Source organism: Pyxicephalus adspersus, chromosome 4, assembly GCF_032062135.1.
Source record: "Pyxicephalus adspersus chromosome 4, UCB_Pads_2.0, whole genome shotgun sequence".
In the NCBI taxonomy this organism is placed as follows: domain Eukaryota; kingdom Metazoa; phylum Chordata; class Amphibia; order Anura; family Pyxicephalidae; genus Pyxicephalus; species Pyxicephalus adspersus.
In genome coordinates, this window is record NC_092861.1 from 69,362,076 (window position 1) to 69,389,863 (window position 27,788).

A 27,788-nucleotide genomic window follows, 5' to 3' on the forward strand; every position below is an offset into this window, starting at 1 on the left:
AACATTGGAATACATTCCTAATCATTTTCTATTAGTAAATATTTAGATTTTCTTGACAAGATCCATTCCAAGTTTGACCCAATATATCAGGGTCAGTTTTTTTGCCACCATCATTCTTTTTAGAATTTTTGTAATTTGGTTTATTCTTACATTTTCTAACTAAGTGAGATTTGAAGGGGTCCAAAGGAAAGAGAGGTGTTGGTTAAGGGAGGCTCTTTTTCATTTGATGACTAGGTCTCAACCCTTTCTCTTTATTGGATATTTGTCTTTGTTTTTTTCTGCTTTGTTCATTTCAGTACAAATTGTTCTTTACATTTTTATGTGGGTTTGCTTCACGGTCTACCCTGCCCCGTCTGTCTTGATCACATCTTGTAATACTAGCCTTTCTTTATTACTAGTACCTTCTCCCTAGATGGCGTATCATCTACTGGTGCATATTGCATTTTGTTCATTATGGTTTGTACCCTGCTAATAATGCTTGTGTTATTTTTTTCACTGGAGTCATACTATCTGTATTTTTTTGGCTGTGTAGTCTTGAAGATGCAGGAGATCTTTATGTGCATTTATATTTATTGATCTGCCTGAGTTAACAATGGTTTGTAATGTTTCCTTACAGTCCCTTTTCTTCCAAATAAAAATACATTAATACAAAAAAATTCTATTTTCTTATTTATATATGCGGGAAATCTTTTATTTATACAATAAATGGCAATTATACACTTATCGGAACATGCATATGTAAAAATGTACCCTGTAAAAAAGGTTCTTTTCACTTTGTTTGTCTTTAGGACAAATTAGGGAAAATCTCTTCAAATTTCACCTAGATAGGAATACAGGTGAGTACTTTAGTAACACTAAAAGTTAGAAATAGGCCGACTTGGGCTCAATTAAAATCAAATGAAAATGGACAAAGCAAGTTTCTAAATCAACCATGAAGATTAAATTGTGTAAGTGTAAATTACCTTGGAACTGAACTTCTTTAAACATCCCATTAAATAGTTGTGGATGGCTGTCGCTGTGTACCTAGCCACGAATCCAGAATCTTTAAAGAATTTTAGTCTCCTTTTACTAGAATGAGATCCTACAATTGCTCACCACCTACTTCACATAACTCTTCTGTGTCCTTACTCTTACATGGGGCCTGATTCATTTAAGCTCCCCAAGACTGGAGAAGTTAAACTATCATAGGAATGATTTTATAAAATCTTTTTGAGGTTTGCTGGATCACCAAATTTCACCCATGAACGTTTATCTTCTCCATGGTTTCCACTGTAATGTAGTAATTCTCTGAAATGTAGTCTGGCATCTAATGTTTATTTTTTATTGTGTGTCATGTGGTCACATCTGATTGACACCCCCACTCCTTCATTGACTGAAATTAGAGATGAAAGGAAATAACTAAACAGTGTTCAAGCTCATGAAATAAATATTCGGTCCACCACCTTGTTTTGACACTCTTTTTACCTTGACAATTAAACCTGATTGTTATTACAATTTGCACTGTATAGTTTAGGGTTTAGTTGGGCTGCAAAATGACAAACTGTTAAAGAAAGTAAAAAGGCTAATCTTTTTTTTTTTTTAATGCACGCAGACTATACAAAGAAAGAAAGGGAATAACTCATTGGAATAATAAGAAAATATTCCAGTAATGAAACTCATATAGGCTTTATATTTTTTGTACTAAAGATATAAAAATGGATTTCGAAAATAAAGCAATAAAACCGTGTAACTATGATCATTTAGTTTCCAAGTTTACCTTGGGGTAATAAGATATTAAATATTGCAGTAATTGTGTTAAAGTTGTACAGATGAAAAATAAGTAAAAAAGCAACTAAGTGGGAAATGAATATCTGCAAAAGGTTTGAAAGTTTTGAAAAATAAAATGCCTATCATTTACTCCAGATAAAAGGGAGTTTAAATTACAAAGTGAACAAGGTAACAGCCTTGTAACAACCAAACCTTTCATTTGCTAACTTTACAGCTTCTACTACCAAATATAATCTATTCCACTTTTAAACAACTCTCCTATAGACAATTAGAGAACTAAAACTCAAAAGCACAACCTCCATGAACAGTGCAGCATAACTGCCCCACCATTACAGGAAGCTGCATTAGGTGGACGTATTGGCAGTTTTATTATGTATTTCTGAAACTAAGAAAAAACTGTACATCATAGTTAAATGCTGCAGCAATATTTGGGGAGGCTAAAGTTCTACTTTAATCTTGTTTAGGCTACATGTTTTAGGGAAAGGAGTGGGCTTGAAACCTCTGATGGAACAGAGTATGTGGATGCAGCAACATATTTAGCATTAGGCAAACGCTTTTAGTGAGACATACTGAAAATTTTCTTCATTTTCAGTATATTATAAAATTCTATGGTCAGCGGTATTAATAATACTCATGTTAGAAGTTAGAGGTTAGTAGCCCAAGGTAAACAGGAGGAATAGTGCACCTATGTGATTGGTGAAATGAATGGTGCCTCTGTGTTATTGGAAGAAATGATGTCCCATATGCCGGCAAGACTGTATGTAATGTAATTTTAGGCAGTGTGAGATCAACATACCATGTTGGTTGTTTTGTTAAAATTTGGAATATGAAATCCAAATTGAAGTTTACCTAGTCAACTAGACAACCTCTGCGAGCCCTTAAATTGTATGCAAAAGACAGCCGGTGTCCACCATTATCAACATGCACACAACCAAGGGTTGCTAATATAAACATCGAACTGTGGGACAGTTTTCAGGGTAACAGGTGGATGTCAGAGGTGGTTCCATCTGGATGCTGTTTTAGAGGAAAAAAAAATCTACCAGATCTCCTGGTCCTGTGGGTTCTGTGGCATATTCTGCTCTATTATTTCCCCTTGGCTAATGTGATCCAAACCAATAGCTAGGCAAGAAAAGAAGGAAAAGCAGGCCATAGAGTGACCAGGATGATATTTTGTCCATTTTGCCATTCATGTGAGGCTTGGTTACTAGGATAAATAATGGAGCTTTCCAAAACAATTAAATATGCATAGTGGTGCCTTAAGGTATTTGCATCCCCAGTAGTGATAATAACTAATTATAATTATAATTTTGAACTTAATTTTGAAGACCAGAAGATTCATTATAGTGAGGAAATTACTAGATATCAGGACAGTAAGTAAACTGAAGAATAAATTTATTCCAGAAGATAAAAAAAACACTACACTTTTAGATTTAAATCTTCTGTGCTTTTTTTATAATTACATTTAAAAAAAGTATGTTTTGTCAAAATATCAGAATTAGGAAATGTTAATATGTACTGATACATGTTTTTAAGAAGCTAATGCAATATAATAATTCATTTTTTCTTACCATGATTATCTATCTTTCAAATATTTTTTCCTTAGTTGTATTAATAAATCTAGAAAGGTTATCCAGGCCAGCAATATTCTCAGCATTTAGTAAATCCCTGTCAGTAAGGGAACATCTTTAAACTGCCTGTTCATTTTTATGGCTTGTTGAGGAGCCATAACAATCAAAGGATATTGAAATATACCATAATAAATAGACAAGCTATCCCCCTAACATAATTCTTATTGAAAACTAATATTGAAACCATATAAAATGCTACAATCAGCCTGGGTTTAAATAAAGTGCATCAATTAAATAATTTGAAAATAGTTATAATTTGTTGTAAATATAAAAGTTCTTGTGTCTTTAAAATTATTCTGAGCTGTAGTAAAATTACTAAGTGAAAAAGTGATATTGAGTCTTCAAAAACCCTTAAATGAAATTCATTAACTAAAATGTTTCAGTAATTTAGAAGGCTGTCTTTCATTTAGTGTTTGTTATTTGAATATGCATATTATTACTGATGATTACCATTTCATTTTTATTGAAAAGTCCTTTTTTTAGTTTTCCTGTGATGTAACAATTGTAATAAAAAAAGTATTAGGAAAGATGAAAAATAGCCCTCATTGTATTTGGATTGTAGTGAAGAACATTTTCTCCAGTCTATAGGAGTGTATAATTTAGTTCCTTTTAATACACAAAACACTGAATTTAAATAAAAATGTCCAAATAGGTGGTAAAACAAATATCCTGATGACTTAACACATACATTGCTATGGTGCATAATAACAGGTGTCAAAGGGGTCTAAGTGACTGAATCTGTTGCCCTGAGGGTCTAAGGTTCTTCTTTCATTCATCAACGCATACCATTATTTTTTTTTCTAATGTACAATTACTTTCAAAGATACAATTTAGGTGCTATCCATTCTTTGGGTTGCCTAAGAGACAGATCGCACATAATAAAGAGTGGGTTGCCTTTTATGCTATGTGTTATCAAAGAATTTACACTAATTATTTCTCTGCATTATTAATGAGAGGGATCAGTACATTTTGTTTCACTAAAATTGCATTACAGCAAACCAGGAAGACAAAGCTATGGTGGTTTATGGTGGTGATTCATGACCATGCCCCCATTTCACCTTCTCAGAGTCTATACAATGTGCTGTATTTTCTGTAAAGCTCATTGCAGTAGTGGTGTCATACATGTTAGCCTTATACATGGCAATGTCTAAAACATGTTAGCCATTGATTATTGTATAAGGTTTGTAGTTTAAATGATACCTTCTATTTGCAAATATGTGTGATTAAAAATGCAAGATTTACAAAGATTATACAAAAAAATGCAAGCTTTCAAGTCTTTTTCAAGTTCTTACATCTTAAATCTATACACAAAGTAGGAGAAAATTGTGTTGACAAACAATGTAAATGCTGTATAGATAGAAATATATGACCTGATTTTTTAAAGCTCTCCAAGGCTGGAGAGCATACAATTTCAACAGTGAAGCTGGGTGATCCAGCAAACCTGGAATGGATCTGGTCCAGGATTCAAAACACTTTCTAGCCCCCCTAGCGGTATTCCCGAGTCACTAAAAACATTAAAAAAAACACTTACCTTGTTCCGTTGTCATCCTCCGGCGTCCTGCTGGTCCCTGCAGGTTCTCAGGACACGTCTTCTTCCTGCCGGCGACTGCAGAGATGTTCTCCGGGGTTTCCCGGTGACGTTGGTGTAAGCGTCGGTGCAGGCGGAAGGAGCGACAGGAAATTCAAATAATTTTGTATTGCATTCAATACAAAATAGCAGTATTGAGTCCAATACAAAGAAATCTTTATATAATCTATATATAATTATATTATATATATATTATACATGCTACTGAACAGTTATATTACATGGTTTCACTGTTTTTTTATTTTCTTTTAACAGATTTTAGTGTTTTTTTATTTAAAGCCTAATATTGAATTTATTAAACATTGGACATATTTCTGTGAGTTATGCCTAAAAATTTTAGGCCTACAATGTAAAATAAATTTCCATGCAAAAAAATGTAACGCTTTTTGTGTGGAAATACGGACAGAATTAGAACGCTATGGGGGCTAGTAAATAGCAAATGACTTTGAAGAAATCCATTTCAGGTTTGCTGGATCACCCAGCTTCACTGATGAAAGTGTATTTTCTTCAGCCTTGGAGAGCTTTAATAAATCAAGCCCACAGAGATAGAGATAAGAATTCCAGGCACAAATGTATTGTTAATACACAATTAATTTATAACTCTAAAATAACTTTCTGTAAACTTTGTTTTTTTCATAAATACCAAAATAAGGAGACATTCTTGGATTTTTTTACAACAGGAGTACTATGTTGTGTATAGTGCTGAGCAGGTTTACCATCATTTCTAAAGGCAAAAATGCTTACTGCAGATACTGCATCCAAAAACTGTACCTAGAGACAACACTTTTTAAGGTCTCCTATGATATGTCTGATGCCAGCTCTTCCAGGCAATGGTACAGGGTTAGTGCCAACTGTAGCATCTGCAGTCCCTAATGAGACAGTAATAGAGTTGTGTTCAAGTGAAAGTAAACTGAGAAAAAAAACTCACTCATCTTTAAATTCACAGATCTAAGGATACCTCTGGATGTTTTCTTGATTGGGTCCCACATTCTCCCAGAATCCTTCTTTGTCCGGGCACAGAGGACAAGTCGGGTGCCCTGTCTACATTGCCATTCCTCTGTTTTCTTCCTACGTCATGCAATCTCGCACTGTGCAGGCACAAGATCAGGTGAGGTAGATGAGGAAAAAAGAGTGTCGATCTTCATGTACGAGATCAGCATTTATTTTATCCCATTGAAGAAAAAGCTCCTCTTGGATGGAGCAGTCAGAAGCCTCTTGAGATCAATTTTAGTTTAGGTCCACTTTAGCTGCACCTGAACAGAGATGGTAAATGTTTCAATTGCCTCAAAAGCCCCCTTAATGATACCTCCTTCTACCCCCAGGTCCTGTAGCAACTGTGTAGAATGCTATGGCTATTATTATGCCACTAGCACTAGTGGCATAACAATATTACCAGTACATTTTGGCATTTAATATCCCATGGCAGAAAACACTGCACAGGTTTGTGATTAAAAAAATCTAAAAAATGGGCTTGTGCAGGCCTGCCTGCCTCATGCAATAAATGTCTAAATTCAGACCTAGAGGTTATTTTGGTAAATGGTATGTTTAATTTTTGTATATGCTTTAGGTAATTGTTTTAGACTGATAATGGGCTTGTGCGGGAGTTAAGTGCTAATGCAACTTCCTTCTGTAGCAATACCTAATACCTACCTAAATTAAGAGCTAATGATCATTGTTATCATCAATGATAATTTTTATCGTTACATTAGACATCACTTTAGCAATGATCTGGTGCTACAGAAGGTGGCAGGCAGAGTTAAATTAGTTAATTAGTTAATTCCTATCCCTTAGTTAATTAGTTAATTCCTATCCCTACTAAATTGCTAGTTTTCACAAGGCATCTCAAAAACTTTAGAAGTTACATTTTTTTAGATATTTTCCTTGTAACTATAATACAGATACATTGAACCTGATTTATGAAAGTTCTCCAAGACTGGATAAGATTAGACTATTAGACTATTAAAGACTATTAAAGGTGAACCTGGGTGACCTAGCAATCCTGGAATGGATTTGGTCCAGGATTGAAAACATTTGCTAACTAATAGCAGAAAAGAAAATAATTATTTTCTAGTTTTGTTGGATTAACCAAGTTCACCTATGATAGTCTATCTTCTCTGGTCTTAGACAGCTTTAATAAAGCAGGCCCATTGTGAATAAATTGTGCTATGAAGCCCTCCTATACTGCACTCGTATATTGTATGGGGATTGGAAGAGCTTAAACATCTGTAGTGTTATTTATGCTGCTCATTTTTCAAACTTCTGTATTCTGTTACAACTGATATTTACAATGTATTTTCTTCTGCTTTTTTTGCATGGTATGATTTCTACAGTACTTCTCAACATATGAAGACACATCATCAAAGATAGTCTGTCCACAGATCTTTATTGAAATGTATTTTGTATTTATTTATTTTTTTACAGCTAACTTTTATTAGGCCAAGAAAATTACAAGGGTATAGCAGAACCCTCTTTTTGAAAAAAAAAAATTATAGTCACACATTCCTTCTTTGTTAGAGGGATGGAAAAAAGGAGGGAAAAAAGCTTATGGATAAATGCAATTTTACAACGGCAGCCTTGAAAGTGAATGGCTTACCCATGTAGTTACCAATTACCTTTGGTTATTCTGAACACTTATTTATGGACAGTACTGTTTGAGCCTATAGGACCCCTTTATCTACAATTACATATGTGAGTAGATATTACAAATTAATTGTACATATATAGGTACAAATATTTACATATTACTACATACACTTACACATACAAACACTCTCTTTAAACAATATTGTAGAACTGCTATTGTTGATAAAAATGTTTGAATTAGCTGAACAAGGCAAAAGTGAATATGTATTTGGCCTGTGTGTATAACCTCAACAATACATCAAAGAAGGCAAACTAATTAAATTGTTAATTAGGTAAAAAGACGTCATCTTAGAATAAGAGATGAGAAACTGGACTGAGATCAGATCGAGGATGAGCTGATTCAGAATGCTGTGAATATCAGTTGATCCGTTAGACTGGCTTTACCTTTTTTCTCTAAATAATGTTAAAAAAGTGATCTATATTATGAATCATTATAGTGAGAGCTAAATGAGTAGCTATTTTCTCTATTGATAAGGCTTGTATTCATCCAGCCAGTATCAGACTGATATTAAAAGTGTCAGTAAACCCCCAATAAAGAAAAAAGACATCAAATATTTTCAAATACCATTTTAAAACAAGTAGTTTTTTTCCAATTGTTCCTTAATTTTCCTTGCTTACAGGCAACAGGTTCCACAGACCGTAGCTTGTATATTGCAGGGGGATAGCTTTAAAAAGAACTCAATTGCTCCATTATAGCACCAATAAATATGGATTTTTAATGTTTTCAGGTTTTAATTAGAAAATGATACACTAGTTGGTGCATTTTATTTTCATAAAAAATGAAAACCTTTATTGGTGAATGAAGGAGGAGAGTAAGGAAGAAATGTATTACTTAGCATGGATAAAATGTGAATCCAATGCATCTGAGATATCTAAATTACACATTGGCACTTTGAGACTTTCTATTAACTTATGGGTCACAGGATATCTGATGAGTGCGAATTTTGCAATTTTCTTTTCAGTGGTGTTTATAGAATAATTGCAGATATTTAAAATGTCTGGACTGTACAATATTTAAAAAATATTGAACGTGTTTATAATTGCTCACATGTATAACTGATGTAGAGAGTGATCAAAATATTTGACATTTAAAGAAGATTGAAAAAAATAATCTTTAACTGATGTTATGACATTCCGTATTGTCTATAGAAAGTTTTTGTTTTCTGTCTCTTTTCTATAATGAAGGAGAACATGATAAAGTTTACAAATGTTTTTAAAAAGAATGATAGCAACATAGGTGTATCCTACATATGAATTGAACATTTCTGAACCATTGGAGCTCTAAAGGAGTCTTAAAAATGTTTGAGCTTGTACGTAAATGATGGAAAAGGGTTACTTAAATGGCATTAATTTTTATTGGTGCAACTGGTACTAGGTGTACTGAGGGTGCCAACTGATTGCCCTACCTAATAATGGTAGGCATGGCACAGTGATGATGCTCATCAACCCTATTGTTATAGTGTTGTTACAGTGTAATAGAAGGGTCATGTAAACAAATAAAACAAAAACACAAAAAATATGGACAGGCACAAAAGCAGTTTTATACAGATAGTAAAGATCTACTGAGCAATTTGTATTTCAAACTGGCTGCAAGTAGTTTCAGCATGAAAAGAGTAGTAAGAATTACCAATATCCAAAAAAAAAACATAAACTTTTGAGCAGCACTTCAAAGGATAAACTAAAACAAGTTAAACCGCAGAATAAGTCCTAGCCTGCCCAATTACGCAGTCAAGACATTATTAGAAAGTGCAATCATTTTGCAGATTTTTTTTAGATGGGGATGGGGGTTTTGGGGGATTTTATCCTTTTTTTGTATTTTTATTGGATTTTTTAAAGTTTGTTTTTCTTTTTTTTCAACCTAATTGCCTATGTTTTGTAACATTCTTTGGTGTTATCTTATTTTTCTTGCTTCTTTTGATATGTTTGCCAATTCTTTTTTCCTTAACTAAATATTGAAGTATAGTGCATGCTGCTTCTTTCTCTATACATTTTTAGCAGCATTATTGGGCTATGTTCTCAGGAAACCCAAGTTCTCATGGCACACTTTTTACAACTGAACTGGCTTTTTCAGTGTTTACTTCACACTAAACATGTAAGCAGATCCTTATTTGCAGCACTATCTGAATAGTTTAATCTTTACCCCCATTCCCTGTGATTTGTATATCATATTTGCTTTTTTTAAATACCAAGTGGGATACATTTACTTATAGACCTGTCATATAAACTTGGCCTTGCCCTATTTTGTTTTTAAGTTGGAGATAATATATTTCTTGATTTCCTAAATAGCAATGCTCAAAGTCTTTGCACCTTATTACTCCAGTAAAATGAGTTACAATTGACATAAAATATAAACCAAATCTGTGAGGATAAAAATCTTTTTCAATTAGAAGCCAGATTATGATGATACCTACGTTGGGACAATGAAGGGAGACAAAAACAAACATTCTTTATTCAGGGTCATAGTTAAGTTCCATTCAACTTGTTAAATATAACCTTTGTTGCTGCACTACTGAACAAAAAAAAGAACTGGTGGCTATTAACTGAGACATTCTTCCAGTAATAACCCGCCTTTTCTTTATATATTATTGAAAGACATTGTAGCTTCTAAATTATCAAAGCTGTTCTTCTTTGTTCTTCATTGACCTGTGCTGCTGCTGCTTTTGCCTTTGGTAAACCAAAACATTGTTCAGTGTTTTCTGTGATTTAGACTGAAATTTTCTCCCATTTTTAATTACTGTGAGGCTGACCATAAAGACAATTACTGCTAGATCAAAGTGGATGTAGTCCACTGACAGATCACAAAAACATGTTGCTTGCCAAATACTGCATTTATTTGCCAATGCTATTACAAAATGTTTACAAATTATGTAAATCTTTTCACCAACCTGAACTGGATAACACACTTTGAGACAGACAAGTCTGCATAACATGTTATATACAATAAAGGAAACCTTGCGGAAATACGGAGTCTGTCAGTGCTGACTTCTTCTTTCTAAATATATGACCCAGAATAAATAAAATAGATGATTTTTTTCTGACTTTTACAAAAAGTAATAAATCTCTACATAAGGAAGCTACAATTTTTAATAGATATGCCTGCACCATTGGACACTGCTGACAGGAAACATGACTAAAACAGACCTAGGCAGATGATCTTTGTTATATAAGGCCCTCTGCATTAATTTATGCATGCATGGGATCACTGATGGATATGTTGTTAGTGGGGGCAACAAAGACTCCCACTAAAATAGCCTAAATGGCAAAAAAGCCAGTAGCAGCTAAAATGGCTGCAGCAGGGAACACAAGTTTTGGAAAAGATGTCATCTTGGTTGGGTTGCTTTGAAAAAATTCTGAGTGGGCTACAACAGCCACTGATTGGTTGAACAGATTTTAAACATGAAGCTACTTTAATATTATTCAGTACAATTGTTCTTACCCCATGAATTTTTATTTATCCAGTAAAGCTGTCAAATGGATATCCACAACTTACATACAGGGCATAACAGGTGCACAAAAGAGATATGACAAAGATCACTGTAATGATACGTGACTAGGGTAGACCAGAGCCACGAGGTTGCTCTACCAACTGTTCAGCCCTCCCCCCCAAACCTTCCCTCCAAATACCCTGAAGACACAGCAGTGTGGAACAATTTGACTGAACAGGCTTTTATTACAAAAAATATTATCAATACTATTTTTCTTTATTTTACAAAACAGCAAGAACAGGAACATCACCGCTTACCTGGCCGGAGTTCCCTGAAAGCCCCTCACACCAAACACCAGAACCTCAGGACACCTGAATCTGAAATAGATTGATATTTTTGGCCCCTGCCGCTACCCCTGGCTCAGGTGCCAATATCCCCCCATGGGCAGACCCTTTTTTCCAAAATGGACACCAAATCTATGATCTGTTCACTCCACTTCCCAGCACAACTTTCCAGGAAACCAAGCCGCCACCAACTGAAATCCATATAACTAAACCAGCTTCTAAATCTAACTCAACATCCACAGGGTGAGCGGGCAGGACAAACTTTCCTCGTCCTGCCTAACAGGATATTACCTTCCCCTTTTATGTCCCTCCTTTTATTAACTCTAGCTACCCCCCCCCTACACCCCCCCCCCCCCAAGACATTAACTCTCCTCCCTCCTTTAATCCTCCTACACTTTCTTTAACCCCTACTTACCTGGCTCTTTTGACAACCAGTCATGAAGTTCCTGCGCCTATCTATCACTGTTTTGGCTCCAGGCTTGTCTTTCTTTGTGCTATACATGGATAAAATAGCCATGTATAAAAAATACATGAAAAAATTGCTGTTGCTATGGGCAATCTAACTTTTGAAGTCTTATTATATGTAGGGAAATTGCAGTCTGGTAGATTCAGCATAAAATACAAAACCTGATGAATCTACAGTGCTGTGGATTAAATATGTTGGAGTGAATGTAAAGCTGATCAATTTATTTCTAAGCGTCTCTGCTTAAGTAAGGGTTTTAGTTTTCTACAGATCTGACAAGTGACACATTTCACATACAGTATCTGAATCTGCAACTGTAATTGGTACTTTTGTATTCATTCTGTTTTTCAAAGTATTATTACTAATTGTGGTAAAGATGTGAGTGTATATGTGGGCATGGGTGGTGGTGGGGTTATTACCTGTGGTCTTTTCAGGTTTTAGTTAGTTAAAAAAAGATTTAAATACAATTTCTTTTAACATAATTAAAAAAAAACTTCTTTCTGCATAAATGCAGGGAGGTTTTAATATCCTCATGTGTTACACCTGAAATGAAACAATAGACTTTCTACAGTAATAATTGGTAGCAGACCTCATGTGACCTTGGCTACCCAGGATAGGAACTGGGGAATAGCAGTTTTTATTTATGGCATTTTACTCAAAATGATTTGATTTTTACTCAAAGTTTTATGATTTTGTAATGCTACGATGTTCCTTTAATTTATGGGAGCTGTTAAGTATTTCAAAATGAGTACATTTTACTCATGTATTTGTGAAGTACTTTTGACTAATTTTCACTTGTCAGAATTGGGGAACTTAGAGTTTTAGTACATGCTTTTGCATAACCAATATTCCACTCAAGACAGCAGCAACTCAGAATTATTGGACATGGTAGTTCTACTGCTGAATTCTCATTTTACACACACTTTTATTTTTTGATGGCAATGATATTACCTTAAATTACATCTTGCTCTTTTGTGTCCTACAGTCTTAATGACTTGTTCCACAGACTTTTATGTATGCCATTTCTGAGTCAGGGACCGTATCAGCCTAATATATAATAAAACATATAATAAAATGAGGATATTCATAGTCTTTCTTGTTGACTTCAGCATTATGTATTTTGGAAATGTGACACATATTTCCTTTATCTAGTTTGCTCACTGGGTGCATATTTATTCATTAAAGAAAAAGTCTGTCTGGGTAAACATTGGAGGGAGCTAACTGTCCCAACTAGACCATGCTATGTTCAATGCTAGACAACATTAGGTCATGCTAAAAAAAACCTTTGCCACCTACACTGCAGTCTGACAGCTGTATATGACTCCTGAGGTCATCCAGATTGAGATGCAGCTGTCAAACAGACAACCCAGCCCCCTAGATGACTATCAAACTAATAGAAAGAATCCTTTTATGAAAGTACAAAAATGTACAAAAGTAAGGAGCTAAGTGAACAACAGATAAATGACTATTTTGAGTGATTTAAAGAATTGTAAACAATATGTAGCTGAAGTGTTCGGTAAAACAGCTTTCAGGGGCTTCATTGATGGGTGATGAGAGCAGATCGATAGAATAATGTTAAACAATAAAGGTTTTGGGGTTCCCAAAACATTTAGGACCTGATTTATTAAAGCTCTCCAAGGCTGGAGAGGATACACATTCATCAAGGAATGGTCTTCAGCTGTCAGTTGCAACTTTCTACCAAATTTTTTGAAACCTGGACCTGATCCATTCCAGATTTGCTGGATCACCCAACTTCACTGATGAAAGTGTCCTCAGGACTGTAGAAGAAACCTTATATCACAATAAGATCCTTTTAAAAAAAAAAGGTCTACATATATGGCCCATGGGTCTTTAAAATGTAAAATATACATGACAAGTATTTATTTTGTAAATTAACATTTAATTTTGTATCCTGGATTTACTGATTGAGCCTAATTCCTATAGAAAGAATTTTGTTCATGTGTATTTTTTTAACTTTAAATTTCATTAGAATTCCCTTACCACTGATTAGGATTAAAGGTTAAACTTCTAACATCACATTGTTCTCACTCCCACCACTGTGCAACTAGTAGTACATATCTCTTGAGAATAAAATCTCCTTGAGAATGCCTTCCAAGAACGGCTGGTTAATCTAAGATTATCAAGATTATGTCAACATTATCCATTGCATGAATATTTAAAAGTCATTGTTCATAGCTTGAAACTTTTTTTAACAGTCATTTAAAATGTGTGTGTAATTTAAAATGTGTGTGTAAAAATATATGAAGCCATTTTCCATCAACCATTTTTGTGTAGCCCATGTTATATCAGTAAGCCTTTGCTTTTAGCAATTTTACTTTAAATGCTGTCATTACAAGTACTGATTTATTATAATTCAAGTTTTCCACCATTTTACAATAATTAATATGTATGTATATGTTTCAATTCCCCGAAAACAATTTTTTTGTTAAAGATTATGTTCTCCTATTTATTTTTTCAGTTTCTCAGTTTTGGAGTCTAAAAAACAATTCACAACTATCATTGGCAGGTATACCATGCTTCCATAGTAGCAGCTGTACCCAGTATGTCTGCTTTGGAATTATGGGTAAATATTTTTCACCCTTATCTTTAAGCTTTTATGGGTAAATATTTTGCACTCTTATATTTAAGCTGTTTTATTGGGCATTGAAATGTAATGAATAATCTTTTCATAAGTAGATGAAGTACTAACCAATCTGCCAGTGACCTTTGCTGATAGGAGACTGAATGGTGTGACCAAGACACTCTGACCTAACTAGGCTCCAGGCCCTTCACACACTAATGTATGCTATCATTTGGATTCTGGTTGAAGTTGCCACACAGACCAAAACTCGTGTTCTAATAGCTATTGTACAGAACCAACTCCAGACAAAAGTCATGGTGACATCATTCTCAGCTTCCAATATGGCTGTCACTTTATTTTGGCTTACATTTAATTACTTCCATTGGCAAGGGTCACTGGCAAATTGTTTAGTACATCGTTTTTTTTCTGTAAAGACAAATCTAATATTCTATATGTTAGAAAGGCAAATTTAAATAAAAAATATCTATATAAAAGCTACTGGAATTATTTTAGATACAAAGTACAATTTTTTTTTCTACATGTTGAACCTTTTACTATTACATTTACAAGTGTTTGGTAAAGAATGGAGATGGGATACTACAAAAGTGAACAAATTAAATGAACAAAAACCTTAGATTATCAACTAAAGAGGGAAGATAATGAAAAGAGTCAATGAGGGATAATTAGGGTTAACTAGTGGCTAATCAGGGTTTAAATCACAAAGGATTCTATTTATAGCCACAGGTTGCAACTTAAGTCACAACATAGATGAGTAAAAGTCAGAAAGCAGATAACAGGAAAAGCCTGTCATTTGCATACAAGTGGAACTAATTACAGCTTAACAAAATAGCCATAATATATCTGTTAATGCTTACTGTAACAAGCTGTTATAGTGTGCATCAACAAACCAATATCAGCAACTCTTACCTTGTCTTTCAAACTAACAACAGTTCTTGGTTGAGGACACTAGGAAGTGTACATCAAAATCAATAACTTTAGGATGGAGGAGCTGAATGATGCAACGACCCTGATTTATGAAAGCTGTTCAAGGCTGGAGAGAATACACTTTCAGAAGTGAACTGGGTGATCCAGCAAACCTGGAATGGATCTGGTCCAGGATTCAAAACATTTGCTAGCAAATATAAAATGATTTTTAAAAATCCATTCCATGTTTTCTGGATCACCCAGTTCACTTCTGAAAGTGTATTCTCTCCAGCCCAGGAGAGCTTTCATAAATCAGGGCCACTGTGTGGATTGTAAGTAAGTGAAGGAAACACTGATGACAAATGTATTAATATTTTTTTCTTTTCTTACATCCAGTCCACACATTTCATCTTTACTTACAAACCTTTACAAACTTAACTACAAAAAATAATCAATGGAAAACATTAAAAAGTTTTGCAAAATAAATATGTTATCAAAGTCAAACCCCATGAAAATGGAGATAATATTGTTCTGATTGACTGATTGATAACTCACAAAATAAAGTATGTGTAAATAAATTAAAAAGTTAAGAACCCTATGATCTGACCTATTGAGCGTCTATTTCCACACTTATTGATAAAGAGATGACTAAATTTTTGATAATTACACAAATGCAATTTCTTTTTTTTTATATGTTGTCCAAAAAGATTTACAAAAATCTATTTTGGGCTTACGAACCATTTTTTCAAATGCCCGTCAACTAGTTGATACTTATCTAAAAGGTCATAAAGAGTTGTCCTAAATTTGCCTTCAGACACAATAATACTTAATTGTAGTTATCATTATTGATATCAGTTCTACCCAACACCTTAGTAGTATCTATTGACATAGAAGCATGATATTGCAGTTTTCTGGTTGATAAAGGTCTGAAAGTTTTTAATAAATTATTGCAATAAAGGACATGGAATCAATAAAAAAACAATATATTATTTTACCAGGTATTACAAAATATTCTTACTCATAATGTTTTAATGTTAAAGGGTAAAATCTTTGCACACACAAGTGTGGTAATGGGTACAAAATATGCACTCTCATATGCCCACCTCTATTTGGGAAAATGAACAATTTTCCAATTATGTCTTATCAATATATCTGCCCCACATCCTCTCTTGGCACAGCTACATTGACAATGTGTTCATTCTTTTGGACAAGTACAACTGATAAACCAAATGACTTTCTTTAATGCTTTTTGGTTCATTGTTTATAATTTGTTATTTACCATGTTTTTCAACTATTAGACTATAATTTCCCAAACCTGTAATTATTATTATAAATGTAAAAAAACAAGCAAGTGCAAAAAGTAAGTGCAAGCAATCGTGTGAGCATGAAGTACATAACTTAAGCCACGGATCCAAGGCATGTCCTATAGTCCATGTCTAAGACAAAATATTCAAGTAAAGAGGACTTTAAATCACCAAGCAAAACTTCTCAGAGATAGATTACTAGGGAGATGATATAGTAAGAAATTTAGTGTTAAATGATCACCACAAATGACAACTTAGTTAGAAGTCGGGATACCATCTAAAAAATCGTTAAATGTAAGAAATGTGCCCAATGTAAATGGATAGATGGTAACATCAATAATAACAAAGCATTTTGCAGATTGTTCAACCATGTGTTGTGAGGTTTCATGTGGTGTTATATATTTAATTTATTTGCTTTATGTGCTTGGTTTTTTATAGGAAAACTTTAATAAGTTAGGCCACTTTGGCATCAGGTCTATGAGTACATCCACTTAATAGAAAAAAGTAAGCTAGCAACACAGGTTAGTGTACATGCTGAGAACCAAAATACCTTCAACAGTGATGTATTAATATGTTTAATCATCAGTGGAATGCATAAAGACCCTCTGGGCTGGGGCGCCTATTTTGCACACATTATATGCACACACACACACAACCTAGAGATATCTCCCATCTCTTTTTGAAATGAGCTGTAAAGGAATCCACACAGGTAATTGGTCCATTTATACACCATACTCTATCCTTTTCATTTCTGCTCATAATTTACCATCCATGACTATGAGGAAATCTGATCCTTGGACCAACAAAATACGGTAACAGAACCTTAAAATGAATACATCTCTGACTTCCTCATTATGCATTTTTTTACGTATTGAGGGTGGTAGGGTACAAATTTGATGGCAAAAAGTTTTGGATTTCTCAACAAAAATCTTCCTTCTTGATAAACAAGGCCACCAAAAAAACTGCTTCGAAGACAATCCAAATAACTGTGTTAAATAAAATATTGGATGGAACCTCTAAATATTAACAAGAACTCTTACAAGTTACCATATCTAAATTCTGATTAACACCTTGACATAACAAACAATACAAATATTTACATCATGGTAAATAAAAAAAAAATCACTAGAATTCTGGACAATAGCTACCCTAGGCATCCAAAAAATGGTAACCCTAGGATCAGATGAACACAAAACTATCTTGCTTAAAAACATAATGCAGTTCCCACTTGGAATGCCCACTGTTACACAATAACACATAGGCTGAAGGTTTCAGGCTATTTATGCATTCTTTATAGTTGATTTATACAGGAATATAGGAGTGCATGATAAATGGAATACATGCAACATTAACCAAATGGTAAGACTAGTTAGGCAATAAATAATTCTAAAAAGTATTACACAAGTCCTTACACAGAATGCTTGCTTCAGACTACTTTTGCCTTCAGTTTTTTACAACAGCAATAGAGTAATGTTCTCCATCAGGATGACACACACAACCAATGGCACACCTTTATTATACAACTGCCTTGATGGAGGTTGAAAGCAGTGTACCTGTAATCAGTCATGCTGAAGGTTATTAGCTGTGTTCAAGATAGACATCACACATATATCTAGGCTTCATTCTCTCAAAATTCATGTGTTAATATGCTCGAGGTTGGCAAGTCTTCTGGAATAAAATGCAGCCTGTAATTTGACTAGATTGGTTAAAAGCTTTTAACTCAAGAAAATACTAAACATTAAATAGGCCCTATTGAAAACAATATATTTCCTATTGTCTATGTGTTTTGCTACAGTGGAATATAATGCATTAAAATTTCATCTTAAATCTTTTTTTTTGTTAACTACCTAAAGACTAAAGACAGAGAAAGTGTCAAACATTCTGTAAGGTGGTTTAAAATATTATTACCTTCTCCTAGTTCACATCACTGAGCTGTAGAGGATTAATATTGGTACTGCACTATACTTCCCACAGTACAGCAGCCTTTCTCAATGTATTTAACATGGAGGAACCCTTGACATACCTTCCAGGTCTTCAGGGAAGCCCTGCTATAATTACTATATCCACAGCTTTCAATGCATTGGTAATGTGGTCAGTGAAAACCAGAGGGAAAAATGTCAGATAGACAAAAAAATCATTGGTGGTCCCTGAAACAGACCTCTGGGGGAACCCTGGTTGAGAAACACTGGCCTACAGCTTAGCTGCATTTAGCACACACTATATAAATCATGGGCCCTACACATTTAAACAGGATTCATACATTAGATAGACTATTGGGGAGATTATGTCCAGATCTACTAGGCACAGGCGTATCACATAAGCCCAATTGTAGGATTTAGTTTGATTTTGGGATAAATGGTGTCTTTCAGCTGGAAAAGAGTCTCACTGAATGATTACTCAATTGCCCATACCAAATGGGATGCACTGTGATAAAGTAATACATCTGAAACCACTAATACCACTCACTACTTTAGAGCAAAACAACTGTCTCAAATTTATGTTAGAGCTTTTGCTGAGCCATATATAGCATTTTGCCAATGGCACACATAACAAGATGTGTGTGAAACAGGGAGCGTTGCCAAGTCATGGTGGTGTGAACACACACTTCTGTAGAGCTTCTGCTGCTTTTAATAATTCACCTGCCAGGCATCTATCAATCAATCATTTATCAAACAGGTGTCTTCTGGCCCTTTTTAGGTGGTAGCACTGCTCAAGTCCCCGAGCTGACGGATGACAGTCCAGCAAGATAATCAATGGTGCCCTTTCAGGACTCTACTACAGAGGACTAACTTGAACTTATTCATCTCCTAACCCTATACCTGGTTGTGCTGCTTCCATGCTTGGCCTGCTTCCATATCCCTACACAGTACTCTTCAATTTGGGGAGCTAGGCCTTACTCATCAAATCTGACCTGTTGACCTTGCTTAATTGGCTGGAGATCACACTTTGGAAATTAGTTTGTACACAGTTATAAAAATTGGTGGCATCAGATAAGACCAGCTGATGTGTGTACAGTAGAAATAATGCACGCATGAGTCAGCCTCAATTGCAGTGTATTTTACCTGTCTATAAAACAAGCAACTAATTGTTTGCCATTTTGGCTGTGTCTCCCATTAAACCTGCAAACATGATGCCTCAAGCTCTATCTACTGATGTACACGTCCTTCCCTAAATTTTAATTGTGGATTGTATTATCATCTATCAAATGTGGTACCAACTTTTGTCTTAAAATTGAAGCAAATTACAATTACACAGCTCCAAAATTTTTCTACTGGAAGACCTCACAGACATGTGTTAAAATTCTAGCTATGTCCAACTGTACAATGTTTCTACACCCATATATTACTTTATTTGCCTGGAGTTATTCTTAAACGCACAAATGAAGACAAAAAAAAATATGGTCACCAAAATAGTAAAATATTACACAATGGGACTGATTTACTAAATTAGTGCATTCAAGCGTGGAAAGCACCTTGGAACAAAGGGTAGGTTGATGTTAACAAATAAGGTAAAGGGAGACTTGTTCACTTTGGATATACAAATGTGTGCAAGGGAAATAAAAAACTGTCTGCTAGAAGTACTCAATGTGAAAACAGGTTCACCTTATTTAGTACCATTTTGCAAATTGAGCATACACTTTGCTAGGTTACCAGTCTGTACTCATTTAGTAAATCACCCTCAATGTCTTTTAAAAGTATACTTGACAGTGGATATTACAATTTATATTAAAAAAACTACTTTCAGAGATAGTTGTTGAAACTTGGGTTATATTGTTCAAGTTACTGAAATGTCGATTTCAGTGAATTTCCATAACCTTAAAGAACTTACATTCAAGACTTGCCTTTGATGTGTCTCTGATGTTTGGCTATCTCCTGCCGAGGACCGCGGCATTTGCATCTGGCTTACTTTGAACTGTTCCTTGATCAAAACTTGTTAAGCATAAAACTGCCGAAAAAGGAACCTGCTCAAATCTCTTCTTGTTTCTACTATCTTTTAATTTTCTTTTTTTATAACCAAGTATAAGGCAAACGAAGTAATATATTTGTTCATGAGTAAAATATGTAAATAATACACAGCAAATGAAACTACTCTTAGAATAAAATTTCCACATATTTTTACTTCCCCTAAATGGGCTGCTTATAAATCAGTGAAATAAAGTCAATAATGCTGGACAGTTAGACTTTGAGTTGCGTGACTTTTTAAGGGAAACTAATTTTTGGTTATACTTGACAAAACCCTAAAATACAAACTCACTTTTTTCCTTTGATTAACAGCCATAAAAAACATTTCTGATTTTTGTACAAAACACCTGACAAAGATCTTGTTAATGAGATGTAGTTTGTTTAGAAAATAAAGGGAAACCTTTAGGGACTAAAGAAGCCTGCACAAGGTATTGAAAGTTTATAATTTGTATTTGTATTTTTAAAAGTTAATAATTAAAATGTAAAATGCTCATGTTATGTGTTTTTGATTGTGCATCCAAATAGGACCGAAATTCCTCTAATTAAAATCTTGATGAAATGATTTCAGTAAACATTTTCAAATGTGAGAACATCAATTCAGTGCTAGTTCTTTACATAATCAAGCTTAATACTAGGCAGGTCTGAATGTTCAAATTAAGACCCACATATTCAGGGTGTATAGGTGTTTTTCAGTCCATGGACTCTTCTAGATTGTTCCCAGGGGCAAGTATCCAAACACAGAGCACAACATATTCTCTTATTCTCCATCACTCATTCACTGCAATATTTCCTACAAGTGGAGCCAAAAAGATAAATCCAAATACAAGCACAATTGTGTATTATGCAATAATAAAATATATATACTTTAAAATTTTGAAACACACAACAACCCCCTAGCATTACTTTCTCTGTTGAACTATTCCTCTGTTGTCAGTGTTTTTTTGTATTACACTGACAAAGTGCATCAATAAATTCAATAATTAATTTTCTTAACTGGCCACTGATGGCTAGTTTAATCAAACAATGCTTAAGATTTAGTTCTTTGCTTGTGATTAAAGGACTTTTTTAGAATGCTCAGAATTCAGATCACAAGCACTTTAGTCACAGATGCTTGTAATCACATAAAATGATTTTTAAACTTGCTGAAAAGGCTGAAGACTCACGTACTCATAAGACTCTGTGATTATAGGCAGATTTATCACCCTACCTATCATCCCCTGAATGAGTCGGATATATCATATCATGCCATTAAGCTCAAATTGAGTCTCTTACCGTCATTTGTGGCCATTCATTGAATGTGTACTCCTTCTCCATGTGTATACCTGGTCATTGAATTTTGTTTAGCCATGACATTAGAACACAGAGGATGGAACAGGAAAAAAACCTGCAATGTATTTTTCCCCTCTAGACCACAAACCAAGTGCCCAGGTGAAGTATGGAGGGATGATCTGAAATTTGGAGTGGAAATTTGAAAGTAAATTGGCTAAGCTCCATCACATACGGTAGTTGTCAGTGGCTGATGGCTCTTATGTCAAGGGAAAGCTGGCTTTGTAATTGATCTTTGCAGAGAAAAAATAATAAAACTATTTTTCAGGGTGGTCACCAGCAGCAAATGTCCATAAATCAAGGGAGCAGCAGCAAATGTCCATTGATCTGGTGATTATTATATCGAGGACCCTCTTTCTGTTATTTTTTCCTTACTCTCCTCCCTCCTTTTTTAGCACTAAAGTCACAGAGCCCTAGTGAAAACACCTTCCATTCATGGGACAGAGCCTCAGTGACAGAACCCTCAAAAACAGACCCCACTGGGTTAAACCTTAACTGGCACACCCTTTTCCAGTGATAGACATCTCAATAACAAACCCTCCGTGGCAGTCACTTTAGTTACATATGTCTCAGTGACAGACCCTAATGATGTGGGTGAGCTTTTCCTATTTTGGCAAGTATACGCATCATACTTGCCAATTTTGGCACACAATCACCTTCTTTTGCTTCCGGCTCAAAGATCCTGTCACTACTAAAGTCGCCATCTTCGATGCCAACTCTTTTGTCTCCACCACAATTCATTTTGATTATTGGGTGGCCACTGAGATGAAACACATGTGTGTGTCTCTGGCTTCTACATCTATTCTCGGCACCCCTGTATAGTGCATGTTGTATGCCAAAAACTTCTACCATCTGTTGACATTTTGTTTTTCTACTTTACTTCCTATTTAGGTTATGATGATGCTTTATAATTGTTTATAATGTTATTGCTGAAACCAACAATGGCTGTTTTTTTAAATCCTATGTACTGTATTTGTCATTCTGAGTCTTTGCATTGTGAAACCTTTTAATGTAATGCTTATAGCTTCAGGAAGCAATTTTCTGGCTCGTGAAAATATTCCTGTCTTCAACCAGATTGAGAGGAAATTAAAGAAAATAAAAAAATATTTGAACCTGATTGTAAGTAAAAAAAAATAAAATAAAAAAAAACAAGATTACTGAACTGGCAAAACATAGTAACATTATAAAGTCGTCTCTAATAGAAATCATCAGTATTTGACATTTCAAGTACAAGATACATTATAGGGTTTTGTATCACAGAACATGACATGTTCTGAGGGCCTTTATTAGTTGCTTCTGCAACAATGCCATAAAAATTTTGCATTAAAAAATGTTAATCTGTAGTTTTGCTAAAAATAACACAGCAAATCATATTTGGGAACATACAACCTAATCATATACGGCAACATACAGTTGAGCATAGTCACCTACCTTTGGTGTAATGGTCCTGGATACATATAAAGATGATGACAAGAAGTAATCCAATCTTACAGTTCATTTTGAGTGTTAGATGAAAAGAATTATTGATGCGTAGGTGAAAATGTCTTCCACTCTTGCAATTAAAAAATTAATGCTGTCTACTATGACTGGAAATTGGGTCTGATGCGCTAATTTATGAATTGTCAAATTATTTGCTATGGTTCTTCTCTAATTGTTCAGTTGTAATAGCAGCTAGAATGACAACTTTGCAAAAGAGTGTCTGCCTTACATAATCTATTTATCTAGTGCTCAGACATAATCCTCCTTGTAGGACAGCTGGAAGGGTTGTCTACATCTAATTAACCTGCTGAACTGACATGTGTTATTTGTAATCAAAAAACACAAGTTAATGGTAAAGGCCATACCAAGCTTTCATGTACCCTCTGTCAATTGTTACAGACAGGATGTACAGTTGTGTAAGTGTATGGCCAAAAAAGAATAACATGGGCTAATGACATTATAAATGAATATGATTACAGTAAAGTATTAACTCCATCTCTGTTCCCAGAGATGACAGGTTGCCCTAACCAAGAACCTATGTTGCTTAACTGCTTAGATTAAATCTAATTTGAGAAAATGTAATCAGGTTTAACAACCCTGTGTTACTGGTAATAAGGTTTAGGAGTCTTTAGGTAAACAACATTTTATTTAAAAATGTATTTCTGTGAATTGGCTTATGATGTAACACAGCAGAGGTCAAAATACTACATTTACCCGATCAGAATATCAAGATGTATAGTTTCTCAAATGCATGCAAAAGGTTTTTATTATTAATTTAAAGTCTACAATAAAACTATAGTCAAGTAATCAGTGCAGAGTACTTGCATTGGTGTTGTATATGAATTAGCAAACAGCATGTTCAAAGAGGGCAATTTTGCTGCTTTTATGTGCTGAAACCATAACAGTATTTTATAATTTAAAGATAAAGTAAGAAAAAATATTAACTATAGTTGCACACAATACACTTACAGGATATTGTGTCATAGTTGTGTCTGGCACATTCACCATTTTATATTCTCTGGAATTCACTGAAAATTTGCTGAAAACCTTATCTCAATGTGAAAGTTATGGCTAAGGCTGAATTTCTTTTGAACATTTTCTGAGGATAGTGCATATATGCAATAGCATAGGGAGGGTTCTGGCTTTTCCCCACTTTAAAACAGCTGGTAATGAAACAAATCCTGATAGGCTTCTAGTGTATCCTTTTACAGCTTATCTTTTTACTGTCCCAATTCTTTTATTAAATGGAACCTAATTATTTTACATAGACTAGGATTTTTAGGGACCCAGAATATGGGTTCACAGTGATCATAAAGGGATAGACATGACCAGTAACAATATTAAGGTAGACTGTGGCATTAAAATTATGCTAACTGGTGGGGCCAAAATAATCCCCTATACTAATACACTACCACAAGCCTGATGGTACAAGACAGGATAAAACCATGATGTCATTTTACTGAAACACCAAATTCTGACCATACCATCTGAATGCCACATCATAATTCCAGACTCATCAGACCATGCAAAGTTTGATCTGAGTAGCACTCAATGTGGTTACCTGTTTCTGTAACACATCAAATGTTTGATGTGGTGTGGATAAGAGGATCCTATTCTAAATAGCTTGGCTGTAACTGATGGTTGAGTTACTGTTGTCTATCAGCTCAAACCAGGCTGGCCTTTCTCTTCTGACCTCTGCCTGCAACAAGGCCAAAGATCTACCTCTCACTGGATGTTTTTCCTTTGAGCAGCCCTAGAGATGACTGTGTGTAAAAATCCGAGCAGTTTACAAAAACTAAAAACTGCCCACAGGGCACCAACAATCATGCCACTTTCAAAGTCAGGTAAATCAACCTTTTTCTTCTTTTTGATGTTTGATTTAAACTTTGACAGGTTGTCTTGACAATGTGTACATGCCTAAAATCATCCTGCCATGTGGGGTCCTTGGGGCCCTTCCAAGACTCTTGCCTCGTTCTTTAAGTGGGTTGATTATGAACATGATCAACTTAGGGTTAATAAATAGCTGGTTGAATGACTTCCCACTAGTTATGCTGTTGATTACATTCTGTTAAGTGTAATTACCACTTTTGTCACAAATTTCTCTTATATCAGGAGACTAGTAATTCCATGGCTCTTTTTCAAAAGTCAATGCAGCCATTGTGTTTTATTGTATGTAAACCAACACATAACTGTTGTTTTTAAATTATCTCTTTCACAATATGTATTGTAAATTTGGTTCATATGCTTGTTACTATATGAGTGGGAGTTATACTTCTGGTATCACATCCCTATATATATCTCAAATTCTCTCTTTAAATTATCATTTGGGATTTTTTAGATACCTAAGCAAAATACTGTAACTACCGTGTTTCCCCGATTTTAAAACATCCCCATTAAGTAAGCCACCCCCCATTTTTGAAAAAAAAATTAAAATAAGACACTTACCCGTTAATAAGACATCTGATCCTGCGTGTGTGTCCTTTATGCTGGCTGCAGCGTGTGTGTTCTTGATGCTGGCTGCTGGAACATGAGTGATCATGAGTGACTTTCAACAATAAATGTGTACTGTAGTCTTCTTCATGGAAAAATAAGACATCCTCTGAAAATAAGACCTAGAGCATATTTTGGCATTTCAAAAAATATAAGAGAGTGCCTTATAATCGGGGAAACAGGGTATTTATAAAACGTCAATATTTATTTTTGGAGGCTTTGCGCTCCCATTCATTCTTGATCGCCGATTTTGAAAAAAAAACAAACAACAGAATTTTTACTTTACATAAAAGGGTTGTTTACCCTTTTGTGTAAAGTGAAAATTCTGAGTTTTGGTAGGCCTTAAGTATCTTAAGTAATCACTCATTATATTATAGGTAGGTATACTAATCATCCATTGAGTATACACATTTCTGTCCAATACGCCTTTCACCCTCAGGCTTCATCAGAAAGACACCAAAATTTAATGCCATATCTGTGGACATAGACAGAGAGCAAGAAAAAAAAAAAACAAAAGAAAGAAGTTTGTTACCAAATTATATATATAATATATATTTTTATATTTTGTATATAAAATTTCACAAATAATGCACCTAAAATACATTTTTTTGGTTCGTGTATGGTAGAGCAAACAACAGAATGTCAATATACTCATCTCTTTCACTAGCCCAGATAACAAACAGAAAATATGCTCTGCATACCCAATTGTGGAGCATGCTTAGTTGTGAGTGATCGTTAAAATTTGTTTTATTCCAACATGCAATCACCAATAGTTCTTCTGGAGACAGGAGAGGAGAAAGATGAAAAAGATGATAAGGAACAAGTTAAGGTTATGGTTCATTGTAGTAACTTTTTTTGTAGTAAATTTTTTTTTGCATGTCACAGTCAAAGCATTGTTTAAAGCATTTTGTGCTACAGTAACCTTTTATGAGACCAATGTAATATGCTATTGCTGAACTCTTCCTGAACAATGTGAACTTTATCTTGAATAAAATCATTTTGAACTCTAAACAAAGATGAAATATTTGTGGTAAACATATGATCCCAACAAAAATAGGTAATTATTAATTCAATGAAGTTGTTAAACAGTGTCTTATGTCATAAGGTTTCACATAACTATTGTTTTAATTCAAAAGGTCAATCCATCCTATATACTAGTACTACCTAGATACTAGTAGAATTGATAACTAGTTTCTATTTTCTCTATTGGGTAGATCAACTAATGACTGTAAAACCATAGAGTCTCAACGCATCTGATGTGTATAAGTTACAATAAACCTAAACTAAATAGTTAATCTCAAAGACCTCATGTGTCTAACCGCAATGCTTCTAAGTCATGTTGACCAAGCATGCAACAGATGACAGTCAGAATAAAGTCAGAATTTGACTTTAAATCAACAATACCACAAGGCATTTAGTATTTATTAAAGATGATTCAACAGTTGTGGCCACTATAAATGCAAGATAAACATCCTCTGGGTCCTTAGGAGATATAAAAAAAACTGGTTAGTGAATCAATCTGCTACCACCTATTAAAAACCAAATCCAATTGCCATCACATTTAACATATCAATTTTGTTTTTAAGGAAAAGCTTGACATGTGTCACACTTACCTGTTCCTCACTGGTGTTGGGCGTGCCTCTGTTTCCAAGCTTTATCAACTCCATCCATGCCGCTGGCCAATCAGAAAATAGCCTCTTAACCAGCCCTGGCTATTTACCTATCTCTCAGTCTCCATTTTGCTGAGCCCTTAGTTCTGTGAGCTAGTTTCTGTACACCTGCCTCTTAATCCAGTGTTTCCTGTTTCCAGCTCTTGTGTTAAACCCCTGGTTGTCCAGTCTGTTGGTTCTCAGCCAACTTCCCT

General features: G+C 34.5%; 1 protein-coding gene across 1 annotated transcript in view; it reads right to left on the bottom strand.

Moving 5' to 3' along the window:
* IMPG1 (interphotoreceptor matrix proteoglycan 1) overlaps positions 1 to 23,646 on the bottom strand; it is a 120,895-nt gene extending 97,249 nt beyond the window's left edge. Inside the window, 1 exon segment of the mRNA XM_072408550.1 lies at positions 23,387 to 23,646. Coding sequence (XP_072264651.1) covers positions 23,387 to 23,453 — 67 coding nt within the window. The 5' untranslated portion in view covers positions 23,454 to 23,646.
* Between the last annotated feature and the right edge of the window lie 4,142 nt (positions 23,647 to 27,788).